The sequence below is a fragment of the Schistocerca cancellata genome, chromosome 2 (assembly GCF_023864275.1).
Source record: "Schistocerca cancellata isolate TAMUIC-IGC-003103 chromosome 2, iqSchCanc2.1, whole genome shotgun sequence".
In the NCBI taxonomy this organism is placed as follows: Eukaryota; Metazoa; Arthropoda; class Insecta; order Orthoptera; family Acrididae; genus Schistocerca; species Schistocerca cancellata.
In genome coordinates, this window is record NC_064627.1 from 466,188,614 (window position 1) to 466,214,391 (window position 25,778).

General features: G+C 44.6%; 1 protein-coding gene across 2 annotated transcripts in view; it reads right to left on the minus strand.

The window, feature by feature from the left end:
- Positions 1–25,778, minus strand: part of LOC126161974 (RCC1 and BTB domain-containing protein 1-like) — a 219,791-nt gene that overhangs the window by 150,302 nt on the left and 43,711 nt on the right. For both annotated transcript variants that reach the window (XR_007534982.1, XM_049918165.1), the window contains exons 3-5: positions 12,928–13,077; positions 11,393–11,604; positions 7,443–7,601 (exon numbers count right to left, since the gene is read on the minus strand). Coding sequence is in view for 1 of the 2 variants with exons in the window: in XM_049918165.1 (XP_049774122.1) it covers positions 7,443–7,601; positions 11,393–11,604; positions 12,928–13,077 (521 nt within the window). In the remaining variant the exon portion in view is untranslated. The remainder of the gene's footprint in view (positions 1–7,442; positions 7,602–11,392; positions 11,605–12,927; positions 13,078–25,778) is intronic.

Here is a 25,778-nt window from a genome sequence, read left to right on the forward strand (position 1 = left end):
ATCCACATCAAACCTACTAACAAGTAACAGTACTTACATTTTGACAGTTGCCATCCTTTCCATGTCAGACAATCCCTCCCATACAACCTTGGCATTCGACGCAAACATATTTATTTGGATGCAGACTCTTTACTGCAATACACCACCACTCTCACTTCAGCCTTCGCTAGATGTAATTATCCCAAAAGCCTAGTTCAAAAGGAGATTTCCCAGGCCATCACATCCAATCCTGGTACTGCTGATCCCTCCAAAAAACAAATTCGGAACACACCATTTGTCACCCAGTACTATCCTGGTCTTTAATGTATCAATCAGGTACTTCGACAAGACCATGATTCACCTACTCAATCTCCGCAATATCTTTGTCAGACCCTATACTCCTTTTATGGTTTTAGGGCGCAAAACCGCTACGGTCATTAACGCCCGGTATGTGACTTAGGAAAAGGTAAAAAAACAAAACTGGAAACCAGCAGCAATGGGAACGAAACTCAAAACATTGGAGAAACTAAAAACAGAAGGAAAGCTTAAAAAACTGCTATAGAAAGGGGTTGGTTGTCCCCAAAAAGAGCTTCAAATGACTGACATCATCTCACTGATACTAATAAACTCGAGAACGTGATCGGCTGAGCGCGTGTCATCTGCTAAAATGGAAGATATATCACGTGACAGCTGTAGACGGGCACGTAACAGAGTAAAATAGGGGCACTCAATTAAAAGGTGTCTTACCGTCCACAGCTGAGAGCAGTGGGGACAGAGTGGGGAAGGATCGCTACTTAAAAAATGTTGATGGCTAAAAAGACAGTGCCCTACCCAGAGTCTAGTTAAAATTACCAATGTGCATGCCATAAAAGAACAACACGACGACATAAAACACTCCGTAGATCGGCGAAGGGAATTGTGCGAATAGCTGGCCGAAGGAGAGAGACCGCAGCCTTGGCCGCTATATCGGCCGCCTCATTTCCACAGATACCAACGTGTCCTGGGATCAAGAGGAACGCCACAGAGACGCCCCCCAAGTGGAGCAAGCGTAGGTAGTCCTGAATCCGGTGGACCAGAGGGTGGACAGGGTAGAGAGCTTGGAGACTGGGGAGAGAGCTGAGAGAATCGGAACAGATAACATACTGTATCCGCTGATGGCGACGGATGTATTGGACAGCCTGGAAAACAGCATAAAGCTCCGCGGTATAAACCGAACACTGGTCGGGAAGCCAAAATTGATTTGGGGTGTCGCCAACAATATAGGCACTCCCTACACCTAACGATGTTTTTGAGCCATCAGTGTAAATAAATGTGGCCTCCATAATTTGTGCACGTAGAGCGAAAATGCCCGACGATAAAACAAGTGAAGGGATACCATCCTTGGGGAAACTGACAAAGGTCACGGAGCAGGCCCAAGTTGTCAAGAAAGTTTTAGGAAAGCGGAAGGAAAGAGAATTGAGCAGTTGACGGAAGCGGACTCCCGGTGGTAGTAGGGAGGAAGGGCGGCCTGCATACCCTAAATCCAAAGAGCGTCGAAAAAAATGTCATGGGCCGGATTAGCAGGCATGGAAGACAGATGGCTAGCGTAACGACTCAGAAGGACAGCTTGCCGATTGGACAGTGGAGGTTCAGCAGTCTCAGCATAAAGGCTTTTCACAGGGCTGGTGTAAAAAGCTCCAGACATTAAACGTAATCCACGGTGGTGGATAGAGCCAAGACGCCGAAGAATAGACGGCCGAGCAAAGGAGTAAATTATGCTTCCATAGTCCAATTTCGAGTGCACTAAGGCGCGATAGAGGCGGAGAAGGACCACGCGGTCCGCTCCCCAGGAGGTACCATTCAGGACACGGAGGGTGTTGAGGGATCGCAGACAGCGAGCCGAAAGATACGAAATGTGGGAGGACCAGCATAGTTTTCTGTCAAACATAAGACCCAAGAATTTAGCGACGTCCGAAAATGGAAGGTTGACAGGTCCTTGATGTAAGGAAGGTGGAAGAAACTCTGTACGATGCCAAAAATTAACACAAACAGTCTTACTGGGAGAAAAGCGGAAGCCAGTTTCGATGCTCCAAGAGTGGAGGCGATCGACACATCCTTGAAGACGTCGTTCAAGAAGGCTGCGCTGTTGAGAGCTGTAATAGATCGCAAAATCGTCCACAAAGAGGGAGCCCGAGACATCAGGAAGGAGACAATCCATAATTGGATTTATGGCAATGGCAAACAGTACAAAACTCAGCACGGAGCCCTGGGGTACCCCGTTTTCTTGGGAGAAAGTACGGGAGAGAGTAGTGTTCACCCGCACTCTAAATGTGCGCTCTGCCATAAATTCGCGAAGAAAAAGGGGCAACCGACCGTGAAAGCCCCAAGAGAACAGTGTGCAGAGGATGCCTGTCCTCCAACAGGTATCGTATGCTCTCTCCAGATCAAAAAATATTGCTACTGTTTGGCGTTTCCGGAGAAAATTGTTCATGATATAAGTGGAGAGAGCAACAAGACGGTCAACTGCAGAATGATGCTTTCAGAAACCGCATTGGGCAGGTGTTAAAAGACTGCGGGACTCCAGCCACCAGGCTAAACGGCAATTCACCATATGCTCCAAAACCTTACATACACTACTCGTGAGAGAAATGGGGTGATAGCTAGAGGGGAGATGTTTGTCCTTTCCAGGTTTCGAAACAGGAGGGACAATAGCTTCCCGCCATCGTCTGGGAAAAGTACTGTCTGTCCAAATTCGATTATAAAGGCGAAGGAGGTAACGCAGACTATGGTATGATAAATGCTGCAACATTTGTATGTGGATACCATCCGGTCCTGGGGCGGAAGAGCGAGAAGAAGAGAGTGCATGTTGGAGTTCCCGCATGGAGAAAACAGTACTGTAGCTTTCACGATTTTGAGAGGAGAAGACAAGAGGTTGCACTTCCGCTGCATGTTTCTTCGGCAGAAACGCTGGTGGGTAATTTGAAGAGCTCGAAATCTCAGCAAAGTGTTGACCCAATGAGTTAGAAATTGTGACGGGGTCCACTAATGTAACATGCGCGACAGTGAGCCCAGAGACCGGGGAGAAGCTAGGCGCGCCAGACAACCGTCGAATCAGACTCCAAGCTTCTGAGGAGGGAGTGAAGGTGTTAAATGAGCTAGTAAAGAAGTCCCAGCTTGCCTTCTTGCTATCGCGGATGACGCGACGGCATCGCGCACGGAACTGCTTATAGCGGATACAGTTGGCCAAAGTAGGATGGTGTCTGAAAACGCGAAGAGCACGTCGCCACTCACGTATTGCGTCACGGCATGCCTCGTTCCACCAATGAACTGGGGGGCGCCGGGGCAATACGGAGGTGCGAGGTATTGAACGTTCCGCAGCTGTAAGAATAACGCCTGTAATATGAGTGACCTCATCATCGACGCTAGGAAAGTGATGGTCATCGAATGTCGCTAGAGACGAAAAAAGTGTCCAATCGGCTTGGGCAAACTTCCAGTGTCGCGGGCGCATATATGGCAGTTGTGGCTGCAATCTAAGGACACATCGAAAGTGGTCACTCGAGTGTGTATCAGCAAGAGTGAACTATTCGAAGCGTCGAGCTAATGGAACAGTACCGACCGAAAGGTCCAAATGAGAGACATTTGTTGTGGAGGCAGACAAAAATGTAGGGTCCCCAGTGTTGAGGCAAACAAGCTCCACTTGGTGGAAGATGTCTATCAATAGTGAGCCACGTGGACAAGGATGTGGAGATCCCCAAAGTGGGTGGTGGGCACTGAAATCCCCAACCAGCAAATAGAGGGGTGGAAGCTGACCAAGAAGATGAAGGAGATCAGCTCGTGCCATTGGTGTGGACGATGAAATGTATACAGTACAAAGAGAGAAGGTGTATCCAGAAAGGGAAAGACGGACAGCGACTGGTTGGAAGGAAGTGTTTGGGAGATCAAATCGGACTGACTGAAAATGGGGGAAAACAAAGCGGTTGTGGGGACGCAACTTTGTTTCCTGAAGACAGAAGATGACTGGCGAGTAGGATCGTAAGAGAATGGACAATTCATCCCAATTGGCTAGAATGCCACGGATATTCCAATGGATAATGGACATAGGGTGGACAGAAAATGGAAGAATGTGACCAAGGTTGCCATCAACTCAACGATTGCTCAGAGCTTGCTACCGACAGCATGGAACAGAATTCAGTCGAAGGCAGAAGATCCTGATCCATAGGTTGTTCAGGAGCAGCTCCTGCCACCAGCGATCGGCCAGTTGATCGGCCGCCAGCAGTGCGCCTCGGCGACACAGAAGACGGCCGAGGGTGGCTACCGCCAGGTGGTGCTGTAGATGAGACACGCCGTGGCGGAGAAGGAGAGGAACTGAGTTTCTTACTAGCCTTCTTGGAAACAGGATGTTTAGATGAAGGAGGAACCGATGGTTGTGAAGTTGGGGTACGTAAAAAATCTTCACGAGTAGGCTCTTTTTTGGAAGTCCGGTGTCTGACTTTTGGGCTCGAGATTTAGCAGAACCCAATGAAGGGTGTGCCCTAGAGTGAGAAGGCGAAAGTGGGGAGGTTGAACGGGTGATCTTTGCGCTGGCTGATCTGACGACCGTGGTACTAAAGGTGAGATCACAAGTCCGCATGGCCGCCTCCTTTGTTGGCCGAGGAGAGGCAAGGACAGTGCTGTATTTACCTGTCTGAGGCACAGTGGGCTTTCGACTGGCGAATAATTTTCGAGCAGCAAAGGTCGACACCTTTTCCTTAACTCTGATTTCCTGAATGAGCTTTTCGTCTTTAAAAATGGGGCAATCACTAGAGGAAGCTGCGTGGTCACCCATACAGTTGATGCAACGAGGGGATGTAGGTGGACAAGCACCCTCATGGGCATCCTTGCCACACGTAACACATTTGGCCGGATTGGAACAGGACTGGCTGGTATGATTGAACCGCTGACACCGATAGCAACGCGTAGGGTTTGGGATGTAAGGGCGAACGGAAATCATCTCATACCCCGCTTTTATTTTCGATGGGAGTTGAACTCTGTCAAATGTCAAAAAGACAGTACGGGTTGGAATGATGTTCATGTCAACCCTTTTCATGATTCGATGAACAGCCGTTACGCCCTGGTCAGACAGGTAGTGTTGAATTTCCTCGTCGGACAATCCGTCGAGGGAGCGTGTATAAACGACCCCACATGAGGAATTTAAATCCACCTGGACAGGGAAGGTGTGTAGCAGTGAAGTACACAGCAATTTTTGTGCCTGGAGGGCACTGACTGTTTGTAACAACAAGGTGCATTTCGTAATCTGGAACAAGACTTTACAGGACCTGCAATTGCGTCGACACCTTTCTGAATAATGAAAGGGTTGACCGTGGAGAAGTCGTGACCTTCATCAGACCCAGAAACAACAAGGAACTGTGGCAACAATGGAAGAACTGTCTGTGGTTGAGACTCATTGAACTTATGCTTGTGAGCAGACATAGTAGAAGATGAGGAAACCATTGCGGAAGTATCCCCCTCATTACCGGCGTCTCCGATGGCGTGCTCCTCCCTTGTGGGGGCCCTCTCTGAGGGCACTCCCACCTTAGGTGATTGTTCACACCTCAGGTCACACCTCCCGAGAAACAGACGGAGGGGCCAATCGGCACTTTTGGAAGGTATCAGCTCGGGTAATCACCCTTCCCTGGGCCTGGCCGTTACCAGGGGGTACGTACGTGTCCTACCTGTCTACCCGGGGTGGGGAATTACGCGTTATGCGTCACCAGCTACGCATGAAAATGCGTGGGTCGACCTTCAGACACGCACAGGGAGGAAAAAAGAGAAAGGGAAAAACAAAGAAAGGGAAAAACAAAGAAAGGGAAAGGAAAGAAAGGGAAAGGAAAGAAAGGGAAAGGAAAGAAAGGGAAAGGAAAGAAAGGGAAAGGAAAGAAAGGGAAAGGAAAGAAAGGGAAAGGAAAGAAAGGGAAAGGAAAGAAAGGGAAAGGAAAGAAAGGGAAAGGAAAGAAGAGGGGTCTCAAACGCCGCAGCAGAGAAAAAGGTAAAGAGAAGAGGTAAGGAAAAGAGAAGGACAACAGAAGACTGAAGACATGCAAGCAGAGAAAGCGAAGAATGTGTTACATTTTCGAGTGTCCGTCTCCGGACGTAGGCACAAAACATACTCCCAGAGGGGGAGAAAGGGAAGGAAAGAGGCAGTGGTGAGAGGGGGGGGGGGGGGAGATGGGGGATGGGGAAGGATGCGGAAAAGGAAGGTATGCAGCCCGGAAAGGAAGGAGGGCCACATTAGCTCAGGGTCCCATGCTCGCTACACACGTATCCACAAGAGAGTTGTGGGGGGATGCTCCTTCTGCACCCATCTCTCTGCATTATGGCTCCTACCCCTGCAGCCATCCCCACTGCAAGACTTCCCCTATGCATCCTCCTACCACCACCTATTTCATCCCCGGAATTAGTAAAACTTATACTATTAAAGGGAGAGCCATTTCTGAAACGACACTTCATATACCAGCTGTTATGTAAACACTGTTCGGCCTTTTACATCGGCATAACTACCATGCAGTTATCAGTCAGGATGAATGAGCATAGGTAAAGGGTGTATACAGTCAACTCACAGTATCCTGTTGCATAGCATGCTGTACAACATAACAGTCATAACCTCAGTGCCTGCTTCACCACATGCGTCATCTGCATTCTTCCCCCAGACACCAGTTTCTCAGAACTCCACAGGTAGGAACTAGCACTACAACATGTCCTTGGTTCTCGCCACCAACCTGTCCTTAATTTAGGTTAATTCCATCCATCTCAGCATTTACTCACAGTAACTACTCCTTTCTTTACTCCATTTTAGTTTCCCCACATCTTTCACTTCCTGACTTGTCTATTTTTCACCGTTATGGTTTTAGGGTGCAAAACTGCTGCGGTCATTAGCGCCTAAGGATATTACACTGTGTTCCACCTTTAAGCTCTCAGGTTTTCAAATCTCGTTCGGTGCTGTCCCCAACAATCAGTCTTCCCTTCTCATCCCATCTGGTAGTCTCCCCTGACCAGGGGTTCTGGGTGACTTTTCTGCACTGTACCCCTTTCCCTAAACTTCTCTAGTCCTTTTCCTTCACCCCTCTTCCTCCCCCTTCAATTCTTCTGCCAGAAGAAGGAACCATTGGCTCCAAACGTATGTAAAAGTTAAATCCTGCTCTCTCTCTCTCTCTCTCTCTCTCTCTCTCTCTCTCTCTCTCTCTGTGTGTCTCTCTCTGTGTGTGTGTGTGGGGGAGGGGGGGGGGGGGCACGCGCTCACCCCTGCCACCACTTGAGTAGATTTTTTATCTATCCATTTATATTAGAAGTATTAGTTAGTTATTTTACACTAATTACAAAGTTGATCAGCAAAGAAGTCTATAGAGCCTTTCAAGAGGGCACTGTTGGAAAAATATAAAAAGTAATAAAGAATTTCTATGGATTAACACACACAGCAAAGTTAAACTTTGCATGAGGTATCGACTTACTTCGCCATTTTCTGTCACAGCCATGGATGATGTCTGGCCACAAGCAATGGATACGCATTTCTTCCCACCAATTACACTGTTCACTTTTCTTGGAGCACTCTGGTTGGAGCTCAATGCTGAACCAACCTGACCACAGTTGTTATGTCCCCATGCATAAATCTGTAGCACAGAAAAGTGAATTTTATTTATTGAATTTTCACTCAGTTTAACAGTTTGCCAATGCTGTTTCAGAACTGATTTTATTTTAGTAATCTTAATAAAAAACAATACAAGAAAACGAAAGGGGAAAATACAAACCTGGAAATACTCAACAGACCTAGAAAACCCAAATCAGGATAGCTGAGTCACTAAAATAAGCTTGTAACCTACTTAAATGAACAGCTTTTGTACTTTCCAAATGTGTTTTGGTGACTTAAAAATATAGTAAAATGATCAAGAAACCAAGCAACCTATTACTCCATTCATTTCAGTTACAACTGCACAAGACTATTATGCTGGTGCATGGAGTGACTACTGTGATACCCACACTCACTGAATGATCAGGAGACAAGAGGTACAAGTAAATTCAAAATGTGGCTGTCTTAACTATTAATAAAATATTAACAATTTTATGAATTTAGACATATTAAAACTATAATGTAGAAATACTTATCCATACAATTTCTTGCAATCACTTAGCAGAGGATGAGTTACTATATATCTTCATTGGAGATTTTTGCTGCCAATGACCTTACTCATGATTGGACAGCAATTTGAAGTTCTTTGCAGTTAGGGAAACGTGGTGACAACTTTGGGGAACAGGTGGGAGAAAAATCTGATCTGTACAGAGGTTTGTTAAAACAACTTTGATCTGAAAAAGATAAAGACGTTTTTCTAAGAGTATAGATACGTAGTGCTGTATAGTAAAACTATCCCCGAGCTCAACATAGTATGTGGCTTCTTTTTTTTATGTCCCCCAGCAGCTTTTTTTTTTAATTTCACTATATACTATTCACTTAACTGCTGTGCATCATTCCATGAACTGAACTAGTAATATAACTTCCCTGTACCAAAAGACAGCAATTATAACTTCCTTTCATGAAAAGATCTAACGGTGTTTTACAAGATTCAAAGATTAAATTGACGCATTTAAGGAAAATGCATCCAAAACACACACAAAATTGTTAATCAACAATTTCCTGCGAGTGATTTCTGCACAAATCACTGACAATTAAACAGTCATCAACTCCTTGCACAATTTTGTCACTCATGAAATCATCTCCATATCTCAACAAATTTCACAGTGAGTATTCACAGCTTTTCTTTTCCCCATAACAAGTAAGTCTGACACTTGAATCCATGGGATTTGTGACTGAAGAAGTTATCCAAACCTTCATCACACAAGGTATGCAACAAAGATCTTCCCTCTCAGAAAACCAGATGCATATTAACACAAACTACATACGAGCATGCCAAAAATGTCATCAAACACCCTGTTTTCAATGCACTGTCACATGGATTTACTTTACATATTGCCCTCTTATGATTTGATTGATAGTTTCATCCCAAACATACTATTTAATCTGTGATCTCTGTTTGCTGCAATCTGATCTCTTTTACTGCAATCTCAGTACCAAAAAAGATAAACTCCATAATCACATGTTGCTTTTGACAAATATCAAGAACACAAGTCATTCTGATTGTCTGCTATGGCAGCAGTGTGTGGTGCATGTTCTCCTTGTTGGTTAGGGTTTTATGTAGCGGCTGGCTCACTCACTGTAGTTGCAGCTGAGTCGGAGCACTTCATGAGATCTGTCACTCGACATAATATACGACATATTTCCCTTTTTTAAAAAAAAGACAAAATGGTCACCGTAGTTGATTCTTGTGAAGTAGAGGTCATGTTAATCAGTGACTCTGAAATTCCATGTGTAGGCAAGGACAGGCTTGACTTCTTCACATTCTGCAGCTGTTACTGGAGCAACTCGCATCACAAACTCGTCTCACCAAAAAAAAAAAAAAAAAAAAAAAAAAAAAAAAAAAAAAAAAAAAAAAAAAAAAAAAAACAGAGCACGTCCTTTGCTTTTTTTTCCTAACACATATTTCCTAGAATGGGCATACAGATCATTACAGTCACTCATGAATTAGATAATACATAGCTTTTCATACCACATACTCCTTGAAGGCTTAACATGACATACAAGATTACAATATATTTCATTTGTCAAAAAACCATCTGTTTTTTGTTTTCATTCTTGGAGAGCATGGTTGCTCCTTGACAGTCAAGCCACTGTCAAACCATGACACCATGCAATTTTTTTCTATGGACATGCCGACAGAAAATGGACAAAACCTGCAGCACAACTGACCCACCACGTGCATGCACTCAAAATAACTTCAGGCATCTTCCCAACTCCTCTTCCTATTATTATTATTATTATTATTACAAACACGTTGTTGCTTATGGAGCTGGAGGTTGTGGAAATTGAGGGTTGCATAGAACATAATATGGACATTTGATTAAGAATCATTAAGCAAGGAGGGTGTCTGTGTTCAACATTTTATACTAGCATTACGGCTATCAAGTTCTTAGAATGAATAGTCACAAGTAAACAGCCTATTATGGCACACTCAATATCCCAGTGATGAAAATGTTATCGAATTTAAGAGGATGATATGTACTTGTTTCATTACGTAGTTTATTTGGACCACCTCTTCCAATACTTCTTCAGACACTGAAGATGGTGCCTAGGCCCACAGTGCAAACTTTACTCTCATCCTAGATGGATTGAAATAATAATTTAATAATAATAATTCACACTACTACTTTCCACTTGAAAATATAAAATAAGGAAATCATTCCCACTCGAACCCAAGAATGGAAACACACCACTATTGCTTTCAATGATAATTATTAATAAATGTGTGATAAGAAGCAGCAGGATTGACCCACATCAATTTTTTTTCTGTTATTCCTCAGAAATAAACAAAGTTAGCCACAAAGTTAGTTTTATATTGATATGAAACAGTCGAAATTGAAATAAAAAAGACAAATTGTACATCCAAGATACCCCATCATTATTATTTTTTTTTTCTATTTTTGTTTTGTGACTTCCTCTATTACTGAAACACTTAACAAGTACTGGACCAGTTCTCTTACCCTTTTCCTAGAAATTTGTAGCCAGTGATGATGATAACTAATGCTTATCTGTATTAATGTATAGCCTGACTTCTCCCATAATCTTGAGAGTTCTCCATCATGATGGAATTTACAGAAATGAATTGATTGATTAATTAATTCATGGTGACACTTTTTTCAGTGTCATGAAGGCAAACCCTCACGGATTGATCATAGGTGCATAAAGACAGTAAAAATCAGGTAGACTGATATAAATAGGGCTACGACCTAGCCAAAATTTTGACTGTTCCTACTGTGTTGGATTTGACCATTTTAATAAATTGGAGGAACACCTTGCTAATCATGCCATGTCAATAATAAAACCTTACAGATCAGATACTGAATGTTCATTATCATGTTGCACCCATTTGGAAAATCACTGTTTGCATATCATGTGGTAGATGTTTCAATTCCATTACCTTTTTCAAATGTTGCCACCACTTGAGCACAGCTCACAACTAAATGTGAATGAAATACAGATCTGGCTGAATAGACAATTTTCCTGTGGGTACAGCACAAAATAACAGGCGAATGACAGTTTAGCTAGAATTCACTAACGCAACTTTATTTTCAGATGATTTTTCATAAAATTAGACTGACAGAATTGCTTTTTACAACTTCAAAAGTGTATTAGAAGAAGTAAATCCATCTATCTCTGATGTCTTTAGATACAAGTAATATTTACACAATCTAATTTCCTTGTTATCTTATAATCATAAGCTTCAGACTTTTAAAACATATAGAACAGATTTGCCACAAAATTTCAGTATTAATGTAGTAATATTTTAATTACCTCACCATCATCAGTCAAGGTAAGTGAATGATGGCTCCCAGCAGCAACTGCAACTACATGCTTGCCTTCAAGAGCCATATCAATCACTGTTGGTTTCAGTCTCTGACAGGAAGTTCCATCTCCTACTTCACAATATCCATTGTGACCCCAAGAGAAAACCAATCCATCTGCAGTATATGCTAAAACATGGGGGCCACTCCCATATGCAAATCCTGGAAACATAACAGAAAAACAGACCTCTAAAACAAAATGTTCCATCATGTGTAGCACACTGCTCAAATTTGGATTAGAATTGGATTAAACAGAGCAATAACAATCAACGACTTTTACATAAAAAGTTGCTAAGATTGTGCTAATGAAGCACAAATTTTAACTACAATGCCACATACATAAAAGATATCTTCCAATTCTGTGCAAGTAATAATATTATTAAATGATCGTCCTGTAGATCCGTCAATGTCTCCAGTAGAAAGGAATTGCGTGATCATAATCCAGCAACCTACCTATCCTTCCATCCTCACCCCTCTCCCCCACCCCTTCCCTTCCAACCCGTTAAACCCCCCAGAATATAATTTACCCCTTAATACAATTCTACTGTACTTAGATGCGACACAAAAATTTAATATTTGCTCTTAATACATTTCATTTAACAATAAACGTTAATTTTATACCATTAAAATACTATATTTAATAATCTATAATTTTTCCATCCCTTGCAATGTGAAAACTATTAGTCCTAGAGGAAAAATGAACAGGACCTTTATTGTGGGAAATTTAACGTAGTTTAATTTTGTACTGACAAACATTTCTGATAGAAGCTTTCAAGTAATTCAAGAAAAACATAAAAGGGTGATCTTTAAACACCCCACCATCCTTACACTTGCACCCCAACAGTGGGGATTTTTAGTATGTTGTCCACGACACACCCTTCTACCACTGCACAAAAGTTTGCAGCTACATCCTTTTTTCTTCTAATTTTTGTACATTAACAGGACTAACAAGTGACTGCACAATTGACATTATATAGGAGAAGGACAGGAAGTAATTTGAGAAATATAAGCCAAAATGTCGCAGAGAATCATTAGAGCACAGTGTTACAACATCCTTCTACAGTAGATTACTAATTTCAGTTGTGGAAAGCTTCACTGTAACAATAAGCACAGCTCATAACTTTTGAATGTTCAGGTTTCAGACTAACATAAAACTGTTCTCTATCCAAAGGTTAGTTTGGATACTGCAGTGTTTTACAAGGCATGGTGATATTGGAGGTAGTAAACCCTTGTTTTCCTCCAATCTGTGAACTGACTTACCAGGTCAGTTGTAGAAGGAAGCTGCAGTTTAACACTGATTCCAAGTCACAGTTATCTTTCATTCTTCACATGAACTCTAATGCTAGCAGAGTTATATCCTTTAGTTACTAAACGCAGTTAACATTCAGACAAAAGTCACAGTTCTTAGTTTTAGAACAACCATAAATGTACAGGTGTCTTATTTATAGATTTGACATAAAATTGAAGTGTAAAAATTTCTCTTACCTTCCACACGCTTATGACAAAGCGCCTTTACTTTTTTTGGAAAAAGTGTGCTATCATGACATTCTAGTCCCAAGCATCCTGCAGAATTGGAGCCCAGTGCATAAACACTGTCATCTTCTGTAACTATTAGAGCTTCATTTCCACTGTTCCCTAAAAGGAAAAAAAAAAAGAGGGATATTTTTTCCTCATGTGTCAGAGATAAAGAACAGGTCACACAGCAATGTGCAGGATTTGTATGGTATCAAGTACTTCATTAACAAAAACGGTCAAGTTTTGTCAAATATTCATCATTTTCAAAATACAGGGTGTCCAGAAAAGGGCTCCCTGATTTTAAAATTAAATATCTCGAAAACAAAGATTGATAGAGGAATGCAGTAAACGGTATGTTTATTGTGAAAGCTGTAAGAAGTTTATACAGCAGTTTGAAATAATAGTTACAAAAGCTGCTAACAGATGGCGCTGTACGCGTACAGATCATAACAGCATACATAAGTGAAATAATCATATGAAAACGATCTTTGCAAACAATCACATCACAATGTTTTCAAAATGTTCACCATTGGCTCTACAGAGGTGGCGCAAACGAAGAATGAAATTCGCCATCACATTTCGTAGTGTCTCAACCGAAATGGATTCACATGCCACAGAGATCACCGATTCAAGCTCTTCCAGCGTGGCGGGATGCTTCAGGTATACAATGTCTTTCACTGTGCCCCACAAAAAAATGTCACAGGGAGTCAAATCCGGCAAATATGGAGGCCAATCCATGCCTGCACTAGTACATTTGGGATATTCCAAAGCAATGACTCGATTCCCGAAGTATTCCTCAAGAAAGCGAAACACTTGTTCGGTCCGATGTGGTCGGGCTCCATCTTGCATAAACCATTCAATACCTGGTCGATCCTCTAACACTTGCTGTGTGGCGACAAATTGTTCCAAAATTGCAGCGTACCGTGCACCAGTGACCATTTCTCGAATGAAAAAAGGGCCAATAATGCCTCTGCTGCATACTGCAGCCCACACAGTAACTTTAGGAGAATACAGGGGTTTCGCTTCACACCAATATGGCTTTTCGGAACCCCAAAATTGCTAGTTCTGCTTATTCACATATCCATTCAGGTGGAAATGTGCTTCATCTGTAAACCAGATGCAGCCAACATCAAATCCTTCACTATCAATCATTGTGAGCATCTGATTAGCAAAGGCAACCCTTTGTTGCACAGCTCGTACGGGTATGGCCTGGTGCGTTAGAATTTTGAATGGAAACATGTGTAGGCTCTTTCTCAGTATTTTCTGCGTGCTGGAACACTTCAAACCAGTCTCAGATGCAATTCTATGGACGGATGACATTGGATTTCGCTGAATAATTCCAGAAACTGCAGCGATATTTTCAGGCGTAGCTGCGGTTTGCTTGCGGCCAACATGCCCCACTAGATCATCAGTTATGCTGCCTGTTCGTTGAAATTTTGCGAAGAGTGTACGAATGGTTTTCGCATCGGGTCCTTTTGGAATATTAAATCGTGCTTGAAAACTTCGCCTTGTTGCCGTAGGACTCTCTTCTAACCTGTGGTACTCTAGCATCAGAAAAACGTGTTGTTCAATGGAGTACATGGTTTTAATCTCTTCCTTCGGTACGCTAACCTCCTTTCACGTTTCAATAGTGGAACTGATCGCTCTGGGCTTTGGATCACTATTTATACTAGGCATTACATATGGCGATTACAGCGCCATCTGTTAGCAGCTTTTGTAACTATTATCTCAAACTGCTGTATAAACGTCTAACAGCTTTCACAATAAACATACCGTTTACTGCATTCCTCTATCGATGTTTGTTTTTGAGATATTTAATTTTGAAATCAGGGAGTCCTTTCCTGGACACCCTGTATAATATTAAATTCAACAATAAGTAAATGAGACAATGGGAGTATGGAAGATACTGAGCTGCTAAATAAGGGCTAAATACGATCTGCTGTTTCTATCCACACTAATATTATAAATGTGAAAGTGAATATGTGTGCTACATTTTCATAACCAAACTGCTGAACTGATTTTGATGAAACGTGTTTTGGAGATAGCTGCAAGCCCAGGGAAGAACATAGGCTACTTTAGACAGTAAAGAAAAATTGACCTCTAAGGGGTTGAAGTACATAATGGAACATTTTTTTGTCAGTGAACATAAATCATGTTAACAATTATCAAATTTGTTGTATAATGTACATATTGTATAATGTGTAGCTACTTCAACAGCATAGTACACAGATGCACACTCCTGCCCCCCCCCCCCCCTCCACATGTACTGCTTGGCAGTGATGCGATGCCGTGCATGCTATGCCACTGGACATTTGGAGGGGGGGGGGGGGGAGGAGGGAGCAAACATCATGAGGTATGCTTACCCCCAAGCAGGAGGGAGATATGCAAGGGCCACTGACATTAATGCACACACAAATATTATAAAATTTGCACTGCACTGAATTACAAATTATTTATTTTCTTTCTTTGTCGATTTAACTCTATTTAACAATTTCAGAAAGTCCACATTTTATTTTAGTGGCCAAATTGACTCCCTGAAACATAAATCCATTTTATAGTAGCTAACAGATTACTGGCACTACACACATACATATCCACTCTGCTACATATCCAGATACTCAAAAATTACTGGCTTGCTTACTCACTACCACTCACCATACAGAAACTACTGATAGGCAAACATAGCCACAGGCAACAGCTAACACTGATATACTGAACCAAGCATATTCCAAATGGTTGTCCCCCATTTACATAAAAACTCAGGTGGCCTTTTTTGGTCTGACTATTTCCAAAGATATTTTGCAGACAAAGAATGAGATACCTACAGAGCATTATGGAACTTTTCTTAATAGACTATTAAAACGGTCACAAGCTTTATCATCACATATCCCCAAAATACATGTAATTCTTGTATTTTTATAAACAGATAAAGGTTAAAGCAACTTCCTTCTTGCCCAGGTATAGCAGGTGTGGTTGACTGAACATTAATGCCTGTTCTTTGGTTATTTAGAGTTTACAATTCTATTTACTCAAATATGAGGCCAGCGATTGTCAACATATACAGAAGCCAGTGTTAGAATACAAATCTGTCTCACTGCTGAATTTTTTAATTTTTTTCCACTCTCTGCAGCATCAAGTCAGCCAAAGTCACTCAGTCATGGAACAAGCCACCATATAATAATTTATAGAATGCTGATAAAGATTTGAAACATAAAACAATATCATTACAGCAAGAAAGAAGACTAGCGACAAAACATTAAAAGACTTTAAACTTCCCGACAGATTAAAATTGTTTGCCAGACGAGGATTCGAGGATGGGACCTTTGCTTTTCATAAGCAAGTGCTCTACTGACTAACACATGCAAGAACAACTCATCCTCACAGCTTCACATCTGCCAGAACCTCTCTCTCTTGTCTTCCAATCTTAATCACTACAGCACGAACAAAATGCAGAGGTCCCAGGTTCAAGTCCTGGACTGATACCCAGTTTTAATCTAGCACAAAGTATCAAATCAGCACACACACTGCTGTAGAGTGAAATTTCATTCTGTAAATGCAAACAAATGTATAACACACTACAATGGAAGCTCTACACTTCTGCGCACAGAATAAAAGGAGGCTTCAAATTAAGATCTGGAACTCCAGAGCAAATTCCTCAGATTTTTTGTTTCTACAGAATGACTGTTGAAAATGCTATGAAAAGAGTTGTCAATAACCTTTTTATCCACAATGAAGTTACATCCACTCTTTAATGAGGAAAACACATAACATTGGAAAACAGTACATACAATGCCTTGGGCTTACCCAATGGATTGGAATATTTTAAGTATGGCACAGCAATCACTGTGTTGAACATTGATTATACATTAAAACTGTTTGCTGAAGCAGGACCAAAAATGCACCGCTACCATTGCTGACTGTTCCATTTTAATTGTGTCATCTAGACACTCAAAAAATCATTTCATACACACAAACCCACTATCACATGTGTCTTGTACTAATCTACCACTACACATAATCCGGTCAAAAGTATCCACACACCTACGGAGTGTATTAATATAGGGTGTGTTCCCTTCATGACGACCAACTCTGCTGGAGATTTCTGAATGTCTGTGGAGAAATGGCGGCCCATTCTTCAAGATTCAAAACCAGAAAAGGCAGTGATGCTGGACCCAGGCATCCGGAGTGAAGTCAGCATTTTAACATATCCCAAAGGTGTTCCACAGGGTTCAGGTCGGAACTCTGGACAGCTGAGAAATGTTATTGTCTGCAAACCATTGCCTCATGGATGCTGCTTTATGACAGGGTGCACAGCCATTCTGATATACAATCATCATCTCCGAACTGACAACACAGTACTCCCTGTCTCTTTACACTGGTGGGTTCACTTGTCGTGACATCTAGCAATCAATAACAGGTGTGATGCAAAGTCACTTAAGAGGTATGCATCCATTTTTAAGTAATATGAAGGTTGTATGGTATGTACAGGCAGTCAATGTATGTATGTCTATTTAAATCCATTTAAATCTTAAGTGTTTGTAATGAAAAGCTTATTCATTGTGCTGACCCACAGTCTGGCCCCTCCCACCTTCACCTGATCACCTTGCAACATGAAATATTTGTTGTGTTTAAGACAGCTGTTACTTTAGGGTTTTTGATTGGCTGTATACTTTTTTAATTATACATGGCCTCCATGTTGTATCTTCACCATTCTTCATGGGACTTTGATAACTAAGATGAAGTCTCAAGTATTAATATTCAGCAGTACTGCCACCTGGTGGCCTAGTTGTCTTCCTGAACAGCGTAGCGACCGTAATGATCAAGTTTCGAATGGTCATTGTATAAAATATTTGACTCCATACCTACGTAGGACATGTTCTCCTTAACTTGGCATGTTTTCATAATTGTACTTTGATTCGGTTCCTTTTTGTTCTTAGTGGTCAGTTACCTATTATTATGCACTATGTATTATTTCTGGTTCTTTGTGAATTTCTACAGATTAATCTAATGATGTACAAAATGAAACACATCATTGAAGAAAGTAGTACCACACAACATGTGACTTCAATGTATTTTTATAGTATGAATATACCTGTCCTTTTTTCCCCCTAAGGTAAGTCTTTCCGCTCCCAGGATTGGAATGACTCCTTACCCTCTCCCTTAAAACCCACATCCTTTCGTCTTTCCCTCTCCTTCCCTCTTTCCTGATGAAGCAACTGTTTGTTGTGAAACCTTGAATTTTGTGTGTATGTTTGTGTGTCTATCGACCTGCCAGCGCTTTTGTTTGGTAAGTCTCATCATCTTTCTTTTTATAGTATATTATAGGACTGATACAACCTTCAAATTTAGCATCAGTTCCTCATTACATAGGGGTGTCTGAATACTTCTGATCATACAGTATATCTCTCCTTTTGGATATTCACACTGTTTTTTTTTTTTTTTTTTTTTTTTTTTTTTTTTTTTTTTTTTTTTTTTTTTTTTTTAGGGCGCACAACTTCAATGGTCATTAGCGCCCTGACTACTACTACTCTAAGAATGCACCGCGAGGCACAAGTTGACAACAACAACTAAAAGGGAAAACACGATAAAAGACAGACTGACAGGCATAGGATTAAAAAACAGCATCATCAAATGTCCTTAGAGAAGTTTGTCAAATTGATAAAACGAAGAACACGAGCAGCTGCTCGTGGGTCATCCGCTAAAATGGCATCGAAAGTACTTGGCAGGTTAAGATCTAGACACAGTGTGTTAAAATCTGGACAGGACATTAAAATGTGTCTAACCGTCAGCAAGTGCCCACATGGGCAGAACGGCGCCGGCGCAGCCGTCAGCAGATGGCGATGGCTGAACCGGCAGTGTCCAATTCTTAACCGGGCCAAAACTACCTCCTCCCGCCGAGAAGGGCGTGAGGAGGACGTCCAAGCCACGGGAAGAGGTTTTAAGGCCCGAAGCTTGTTGTCTGTAAGTGCAGCCCAATCGGCATGCCACAGCGATAAAATGCGCCAACAAATGACCCTGCTAAAATCAGACGAAGGGACATAACAAGAAGCTGTCCGAGGCGGGAGGACCGCAGCCTTGGCCGCGGCATCTGCAGCTTCGTTCCCAGGGATACCGACATGGCCAGGAACCCACATAAAGCTAACCGGAGAACCGACGTCCACCAGCTGCTGAAGAGAGCGTTGGATCCGGTGTACGAAAGGGTGAACCGGGTACGGATCACTGAGGCTCTGGATGGCGCTCAGGGAGCCGGAGCAGATGACATAAGCAGAATGTCGGTGGCGGCAGATGTAAAGAACAGCCTGGTAGAGGGCAAAGAGCTCAGCTGTGAAGACCGAACAATGGCCATGGAGCCGGTATTTGAAACTTTGTGCCCCGACAAAAAAGGAACACCCGACCCTGTCATTGGTCTTAGAGCCATCTGTATAAATGAAAGTCATGTTGATGAACTTCGAACGAAGTTCCAAAAAACGAGAGTGGTAGATCGAACCGGGGGTAACCTCTTTTGGGAGCGAGCTGAGGTCAAGGTGAACGCGGACCTGAGCCTGGAGCCAAGGTGGCGTGTGGCTCTCGCCCACTCGAAAGGTTGCAGCGAGTGAAAAATTAAGGTGTTGAAGGAGGCGAAGAAAGCGAACTCCAGGGGGTAGCAGGGCAGAGACATACAACCCGTATTGACGGTCGAGAGAGTCGTCAAAAAAGGAACGATAAGACGGATGGTCGGGCATTGACAGTAGCCGACAGGCATACCGACAAAGCAGTATATCGCGCCGGTAGGTGAGTGGCAATTCGCCAGCGTCAGCATGAAGACACTCTACGGGACTAGTATAAAATGCTCCGATCGCAAGTCGTAAACCGCGATGTTGTATGGAGTTGAGGCGGCGTAAGATGGATGGCCGTGCAGAGGAGTATACGAAGCTCCCATAATCCAGCTTGCAGCGGACGATCGACCGATATAGACGAAGTAGGACGGTTCGATCCGCTCCCCACGACATACCACTGAGAACACGGAGGACATTTAAAGAACGGGTACAACGGGCGGCCAAATATGACACATGTGGAGACCAGCTAAGTTTCCTGTCAAATGTAAGGCCTAAAAATTTGGTTGTCTCCACGATTGGGAGAGCAACGGGACCGAGTCGTAAGGACAGTGGGAGAAACTCTGTGTAGGGCCAGAAGTTAATACAGACCGTCTTCTCGGCAGAAAAACGGATGCCATTGGTGACACTCCAGGAGGAAAGACGGTCAAGAGATCGCTGAAGACAGCGCTCCAGGACACGTGTACACTGCGCGCTGCAATAGACGGTAAAATCGTCCACGAAAAGGGAGCCTGATACATCAGCTGGGAGGCAATCCATTATTGGATTGATCGCGATGGCGAAGAGAGCGACGCTCAAAACTGAGCCCTGTGGCACCCCATTCTCCTGGCGAAAGGTGTCTGACAGGACAGAACCCACATGTACCCTGAACTGTCGATCCATTAAAAAGGAACGAATAAAAAGAGGGAGGCGACCGCGAAGGCCCCATGTATGCATGGTGCGGAGAATGCCCGCCCTCCAACAGGTGTTGTAAGCCTTCTCCAAACCAAAGAACACAGCCGCGGTCGGGCGCTTCCGCAAGAAGTTATTCATAATGAAGGTCGACAAGGTAACCAGATGGTCAACAGCAGAGCGGCGCCTACGAAATCCACATTGTACATTGGTAAGTAGGCGTTGAGACTCGAGCAGCCAAACCAATCGAGAGTTAACCATTCGCTCCATCACTTTACAGACACAGCTGGTAAGCGAGATAGGTCGATAACTGGAAGGCAAGTGCTTGTCCTTCCCCGGCTTAGGAATCGGGACAACAATAGACTCGCGCCAGCATGCGGGAACATGTCCCTCAATCCAGATGCGATTGTATGTACGAAGAAGAAAACCTTTACCCGCAGGAGAAAGGTTCTTCAGCATCTGAATATGAATAGAATCAGGCCCTGGAGCGGAGGACCATGATCGGCCAAGTGCGTTTTCGAGTTCCCGCATGGTGAATGGGGCATTATAACTTTCACAATTCGAGGAGCGGAAGTTAGGTGGCCTAGCCTCCTCTGCCTGTTTGCGGGGGAGGAAGGCAGGGTGGTAATGAGCAGAGCTCGAAACCTCTGCGAAAAAGCGGCCGAAGGCATTGGAGACAGCCTCATGGGCCACAAGGACGTCATTCGCGACCTTCAAGCCAGAAACTGGTGAGTGGACCTTAGTGCCAGATAGCCGGCGCAGGCTACCCCAGACAACAGAAGAAGGAGTAAAACTGTTGAAGGAGCTTGTGAAAGCAGCCCAGCTGGCTTTCTTGCTTTCTTTGATAATACGACGACACTGCGCACGTAATCGTTTATAATTGATACAATTTGCCACTGTAGGGTGGCGTTTAAAGGTGCGTAAAGCACGTCGACGAGCACGTAAAGCGTCTCTACATGCTGCGGTCCACCAGGGGACCGGTACGCGACGTGGAGAAGAAGTAGGGTGAGGGATGGAATATTCAGCAGCAGCGAGAATGACTTCCGTGAGGCGTGCAACCTGACGATCGCAGCTTGTGAAGGTTTGATCCTGAAAGGTCGCCCTGGAAGAGAAGAGCCCCCAGTCTGCCTTGGAGATGGTCCAACTAGAGGAGCACGGAGAGGGGGTATGCTGCAGGAGATGCATAACACACGGGAAGTGGTCGCTCGAATATGTATCAGAAAGTGCATACCACTCAAACCGGCGTGCAAGTTGGGGAGTACATATAGAGAGGTCTAAATGGGAATAGGTGTGAGATGTGTCCGAAAGAAAAGTAGGGGCGCCAGTATTGAGGCAGACAAGATTGAGCTGGTTGAAAAGGTCTGCTAACAAGGAGCCCCTCGGGCAGGATGCTGGAGAGCCCCAAAGGGGATGGTGGGCATTGAAGTCTCCAGTTAACAAAAGTGGTGCAGGTAGCTGAGCAATAAGTTGCATCATGTCTGCCCTGGTAACTTTTTTTTTTTTTTTTTTTTTTTTTTTTGTGGTTTTAGGGCGCACAACTTCAATGGTCATTAGCGCCCTGACTACTCTAAAAATGCACCGCGAGCCACAAGTTGACAACAACAACTAAAAGGAAAAACACAATAAAAGACAGACTGACAGGCACAGGATTAAAAAACTTCATCAAATGTCCTTAGCAAGGTGTGTCAAATTGATAAAACAAAGAACACGAGCAGCTGCTCGTGGGTCATCCGCTAAAACGGCATCGAAAGTAATAGGCAGGTTAAGATCGAGGCGCAGTTGGTTAAGATCGGGACAGGACATTAAAATGTGTCTAACCGTCAGCAAGTGCCCACATGGGCAGAACGGCGCCGGCGCAGCCGTCAGCAGATGGCGATGGCTGAACCGGCAGTGTCCAATCCTTAACCTTGCTAAAACGACCTCCTCCCGCCGAGAAGGGCGTGAGGAGGACGTCCAAGCCACGGGAAGAGGTTTTAAGGCCCGAAGCTTGTTGTCGGTAAGTGCAGCCCAATCGGCATGCCACAGCGACACAACGCGCCGACAAATGACCCTGCTAAGATCGGACGAAGGGACACAACAAGAAGCTGTCCGAGGCTGGAGGACCGCAGCCTTGGCCGCGGCATCTGCAGCTTCGTTCCCAGGGATACCGACATGGCCGGGAACCCACATAAAGCTAACCGGCGGACCGACGTCCACCAGCCGCTGAAGAGAGCGTTGGATCCGGTGTACGAAAGGGTGAACCGGGTACGGATCACTGAGGCTCTGGATGGCGCTCAGGGAATCTGAGCAGATGACATAAGCAGAATGTCGGTGGCGGCAGATGTAAAGAACAGCCTGGTAGAGGGCAAAGAGCTCAGCTGTGGAGACCGAACAATGGTCATGGAGCCGGTATTGGAAACTTTGTGCCCCGACTATAAAGGAACACCCAACCCCGTCATTGGTCTTGGAGCCATCTGTATAAATGAAAGTCATGGTGATGAACTTCGAACGAAGTTCCAAAAAACGGGAGTGGTAGGCCGAACTGGGGGTGACCTCTTTTGGGAGCGAGCTGAGGTCAAGGTGAACGCGGACCTGAGCCTGGAGCCAAGGGGGCGTGTGGCTCTCGCCCACTCGAAAGGTTGCAGGGAGTGAAAAATTAAGGTGTTGAAGGAGGCGACGAAAGCGAACTCCAGGGGGTAGCAGGGCAGAGACATACAACACGTATTGACGGTCGAGAGAGTCGTCAAAAAAGGAACGATAAGACGGATGGTCGGGCATTGACAGTAGCCGACAGGCATACCGACAAAGCAGTATATCGCGCCGGTAAGTGAGCGGCAATTCGCCAGCGTCAGCATGAAGACTCTCTACGGGACTGGTATAAAATGCTCCGATCGCAAGTCGTAAACCCCGATGTTGTATGGAGTTGAGGCGGCGTAAGATGGATGGCCGTGCAGAGGAGTATACAAAGCTCCCATAATCCAGCTTGCAGCGGACGATCGACCGATATAGACGAAGTAGGACGGTTCGATCCGCTCCCCACGACATACCACTGAGAACACGGAGGACATTTAAAGAACGGGTACAATGGGCGGCCAAATATGACACATGTGGAGACCAGCTAAGTTTCCTGTCAAAGGTAAGGCCTAAAAATTTGGTTGTCTCCACGATTGGGAGAGCAACGGGACCAAGTCGTAAGGACGGTGGGAGAAACTCTTTGTAGCGCCAGAAGTTAATACAGACCGTCTTCTCGGCAGAAAAACGGAAGCCATTGGCGACACTCCAGGAGTAAAGACGGTCAAGAGAACGCTGAAGACAGCGCTCCAGGACACGTGTACGCTGCGCGCTGCAATAGATGGTAAAATCGTCCACAAAAAGGGAGCCTGATACATCAGCTGGGAGGCAATCCATTATTGGATTGATCGCGATGGCGAACAGAGCGACGCTCAAAACTGAGCCCTGTGGCACCCCATTCTCCTGGCGAAAGGTGTCGGACAGGACAGAACCCACACGTACCCTGAACTGTCGATCCATTAAAAAGGAACGAATAAAAAGAGGGAGGCGACCACGAAGGCCCCATGTATGCATGGTGCGGAGAATGCCCGCCCTCCAACAGGTGTCGTAAGCCTTCTCCAAACCAAAGAACACAGCCGCGGTCGGGCGCTTCCGCAAGAAGTTATTCATAATGAAGGTCGACAAGGTAACCAGATGGTCAACAGCAGAGCGGCGCCTACGAAATCCACATTGTACATTGGTAAGTAGGCGTTGAGACTCGAGCAGCCAAACCAATCGAGAGTTAACCATTCGCTCCATCACTTTACAGACACAGCTGGTAAGCGAGATAGGTCGATAACTGGAAGGCAAGTGCTTGTCCTTCCCCGGCTTAGGAATCGGGACAACAATAGACTCGCGCCAGCATGCGGGAACATGTCCCTCAATCCAGATGCGATTGTATGTACGAAGAAGAAAACCTTTACCCGCAGGAGAAAGGTTCTTCAGCATCTGAATATGAATAGAATCAGGCCCTGGAGCGGAGGACCATGATCGGCCAAGTGCGTTTTCGAGTTCCCGCATGGTGAATGGGGCATTATAACTTTCACAATTCGAGGAGCGGAAGTTAGGTGGCCTAGCCTCCTCTGCCTGTTTGCGGGGGAGGAAGGCAGGGTGGTAATGAGCAGAGCTCGAAACCTCTGCGAAAAAGCGGCCGAAGGCATTGGAGACAGCCTCATGGGCCACAAGGACGTCATTCGCGACCTTCAAGCCAGAAACTGGTGAGTGGACCTTAGTGCCAGATAGCCGGCGCAGGCTACCCCAGACAACAGAAGAAGGAGTAAAACTGTTGAAGGAGCTTGTGAAAGCAGCCCAGCTGGCTTTCTTGCTTTCTTTGATAATACGACGACACTGCGCACGTAATCGTTTATAATTGATACAATTTGCCACTGTAGGGTGGCGTTTAAAGGTGCGTAAAGCACGTCGACGAGCACGTAAAGCGTCTCTACATGCTGCGGTCCACCAGGGGACCGGTACGCGACGTGGAGAAGAAGTAGGGTGAGGGATGGAATATTCAGCAGCAGCGAGAATGACTTCCGTGAGGCGTGCAACCTGACGATCGCAGCTTGTGAAGGTTTGATCCTGAAAGGTCGCCCTGGAAGAGAAGAGCCCCCAGTCTGCCTTGGAGATGGTCCAACTAGAGGAGCACGGAGAGGGGGTATGCTGCAGGAGATGCATAACACACGGGAAGTGGTCGCTCGAATATGTATCAGAAAGTGCATACCACTCAAACCGGCGTGCAAGTTGGGGAGTACATATAGAGAGGTCTAAATGGGAATAGGTGTGAGATGTGTCCGAAAGAAAAGTAGGGGCGCCAGTATTGAGGCAGACAAGATTGAGCTGGTTGAAAAGGTCTGCTAACAAGGAGCCCCTCGGGCAGGATGCTGGAGAGCCCCAAAGGGGATGGTGGGCATTGAAGTCTCCAGTTAACAAAAGTGGTGCAGGTAGCTGAGCAATAAGTTGCATCATGTCTGCCCTGGTAACGGCAGATGACGATGGAGTGTAAACGGTACAAAAGGAAAACGTAAAAGTGGGGAGAGTAATGCGGATGGCAACTGCCTGCAGGCCGGTGTGCAACGTGATGGGATCGTAATAAATATCATCCCGGACCAGCAACATAACCCCTCCATGAGATGGGATACCTACCACAGGGGGTAGGTCAAAACGCACAGAGGTGTAGTGTGCCAAGGCAATTTGATCGCATGGGCGTAGCTTCGTTTCCTGGAGGACTACGACGAGCGGACGGTGCAAGCGGAGCAGCAACTTCAAGTCCTCTCGGTTGGAGCGAATGCTGCGAATATTCCAGTGAAA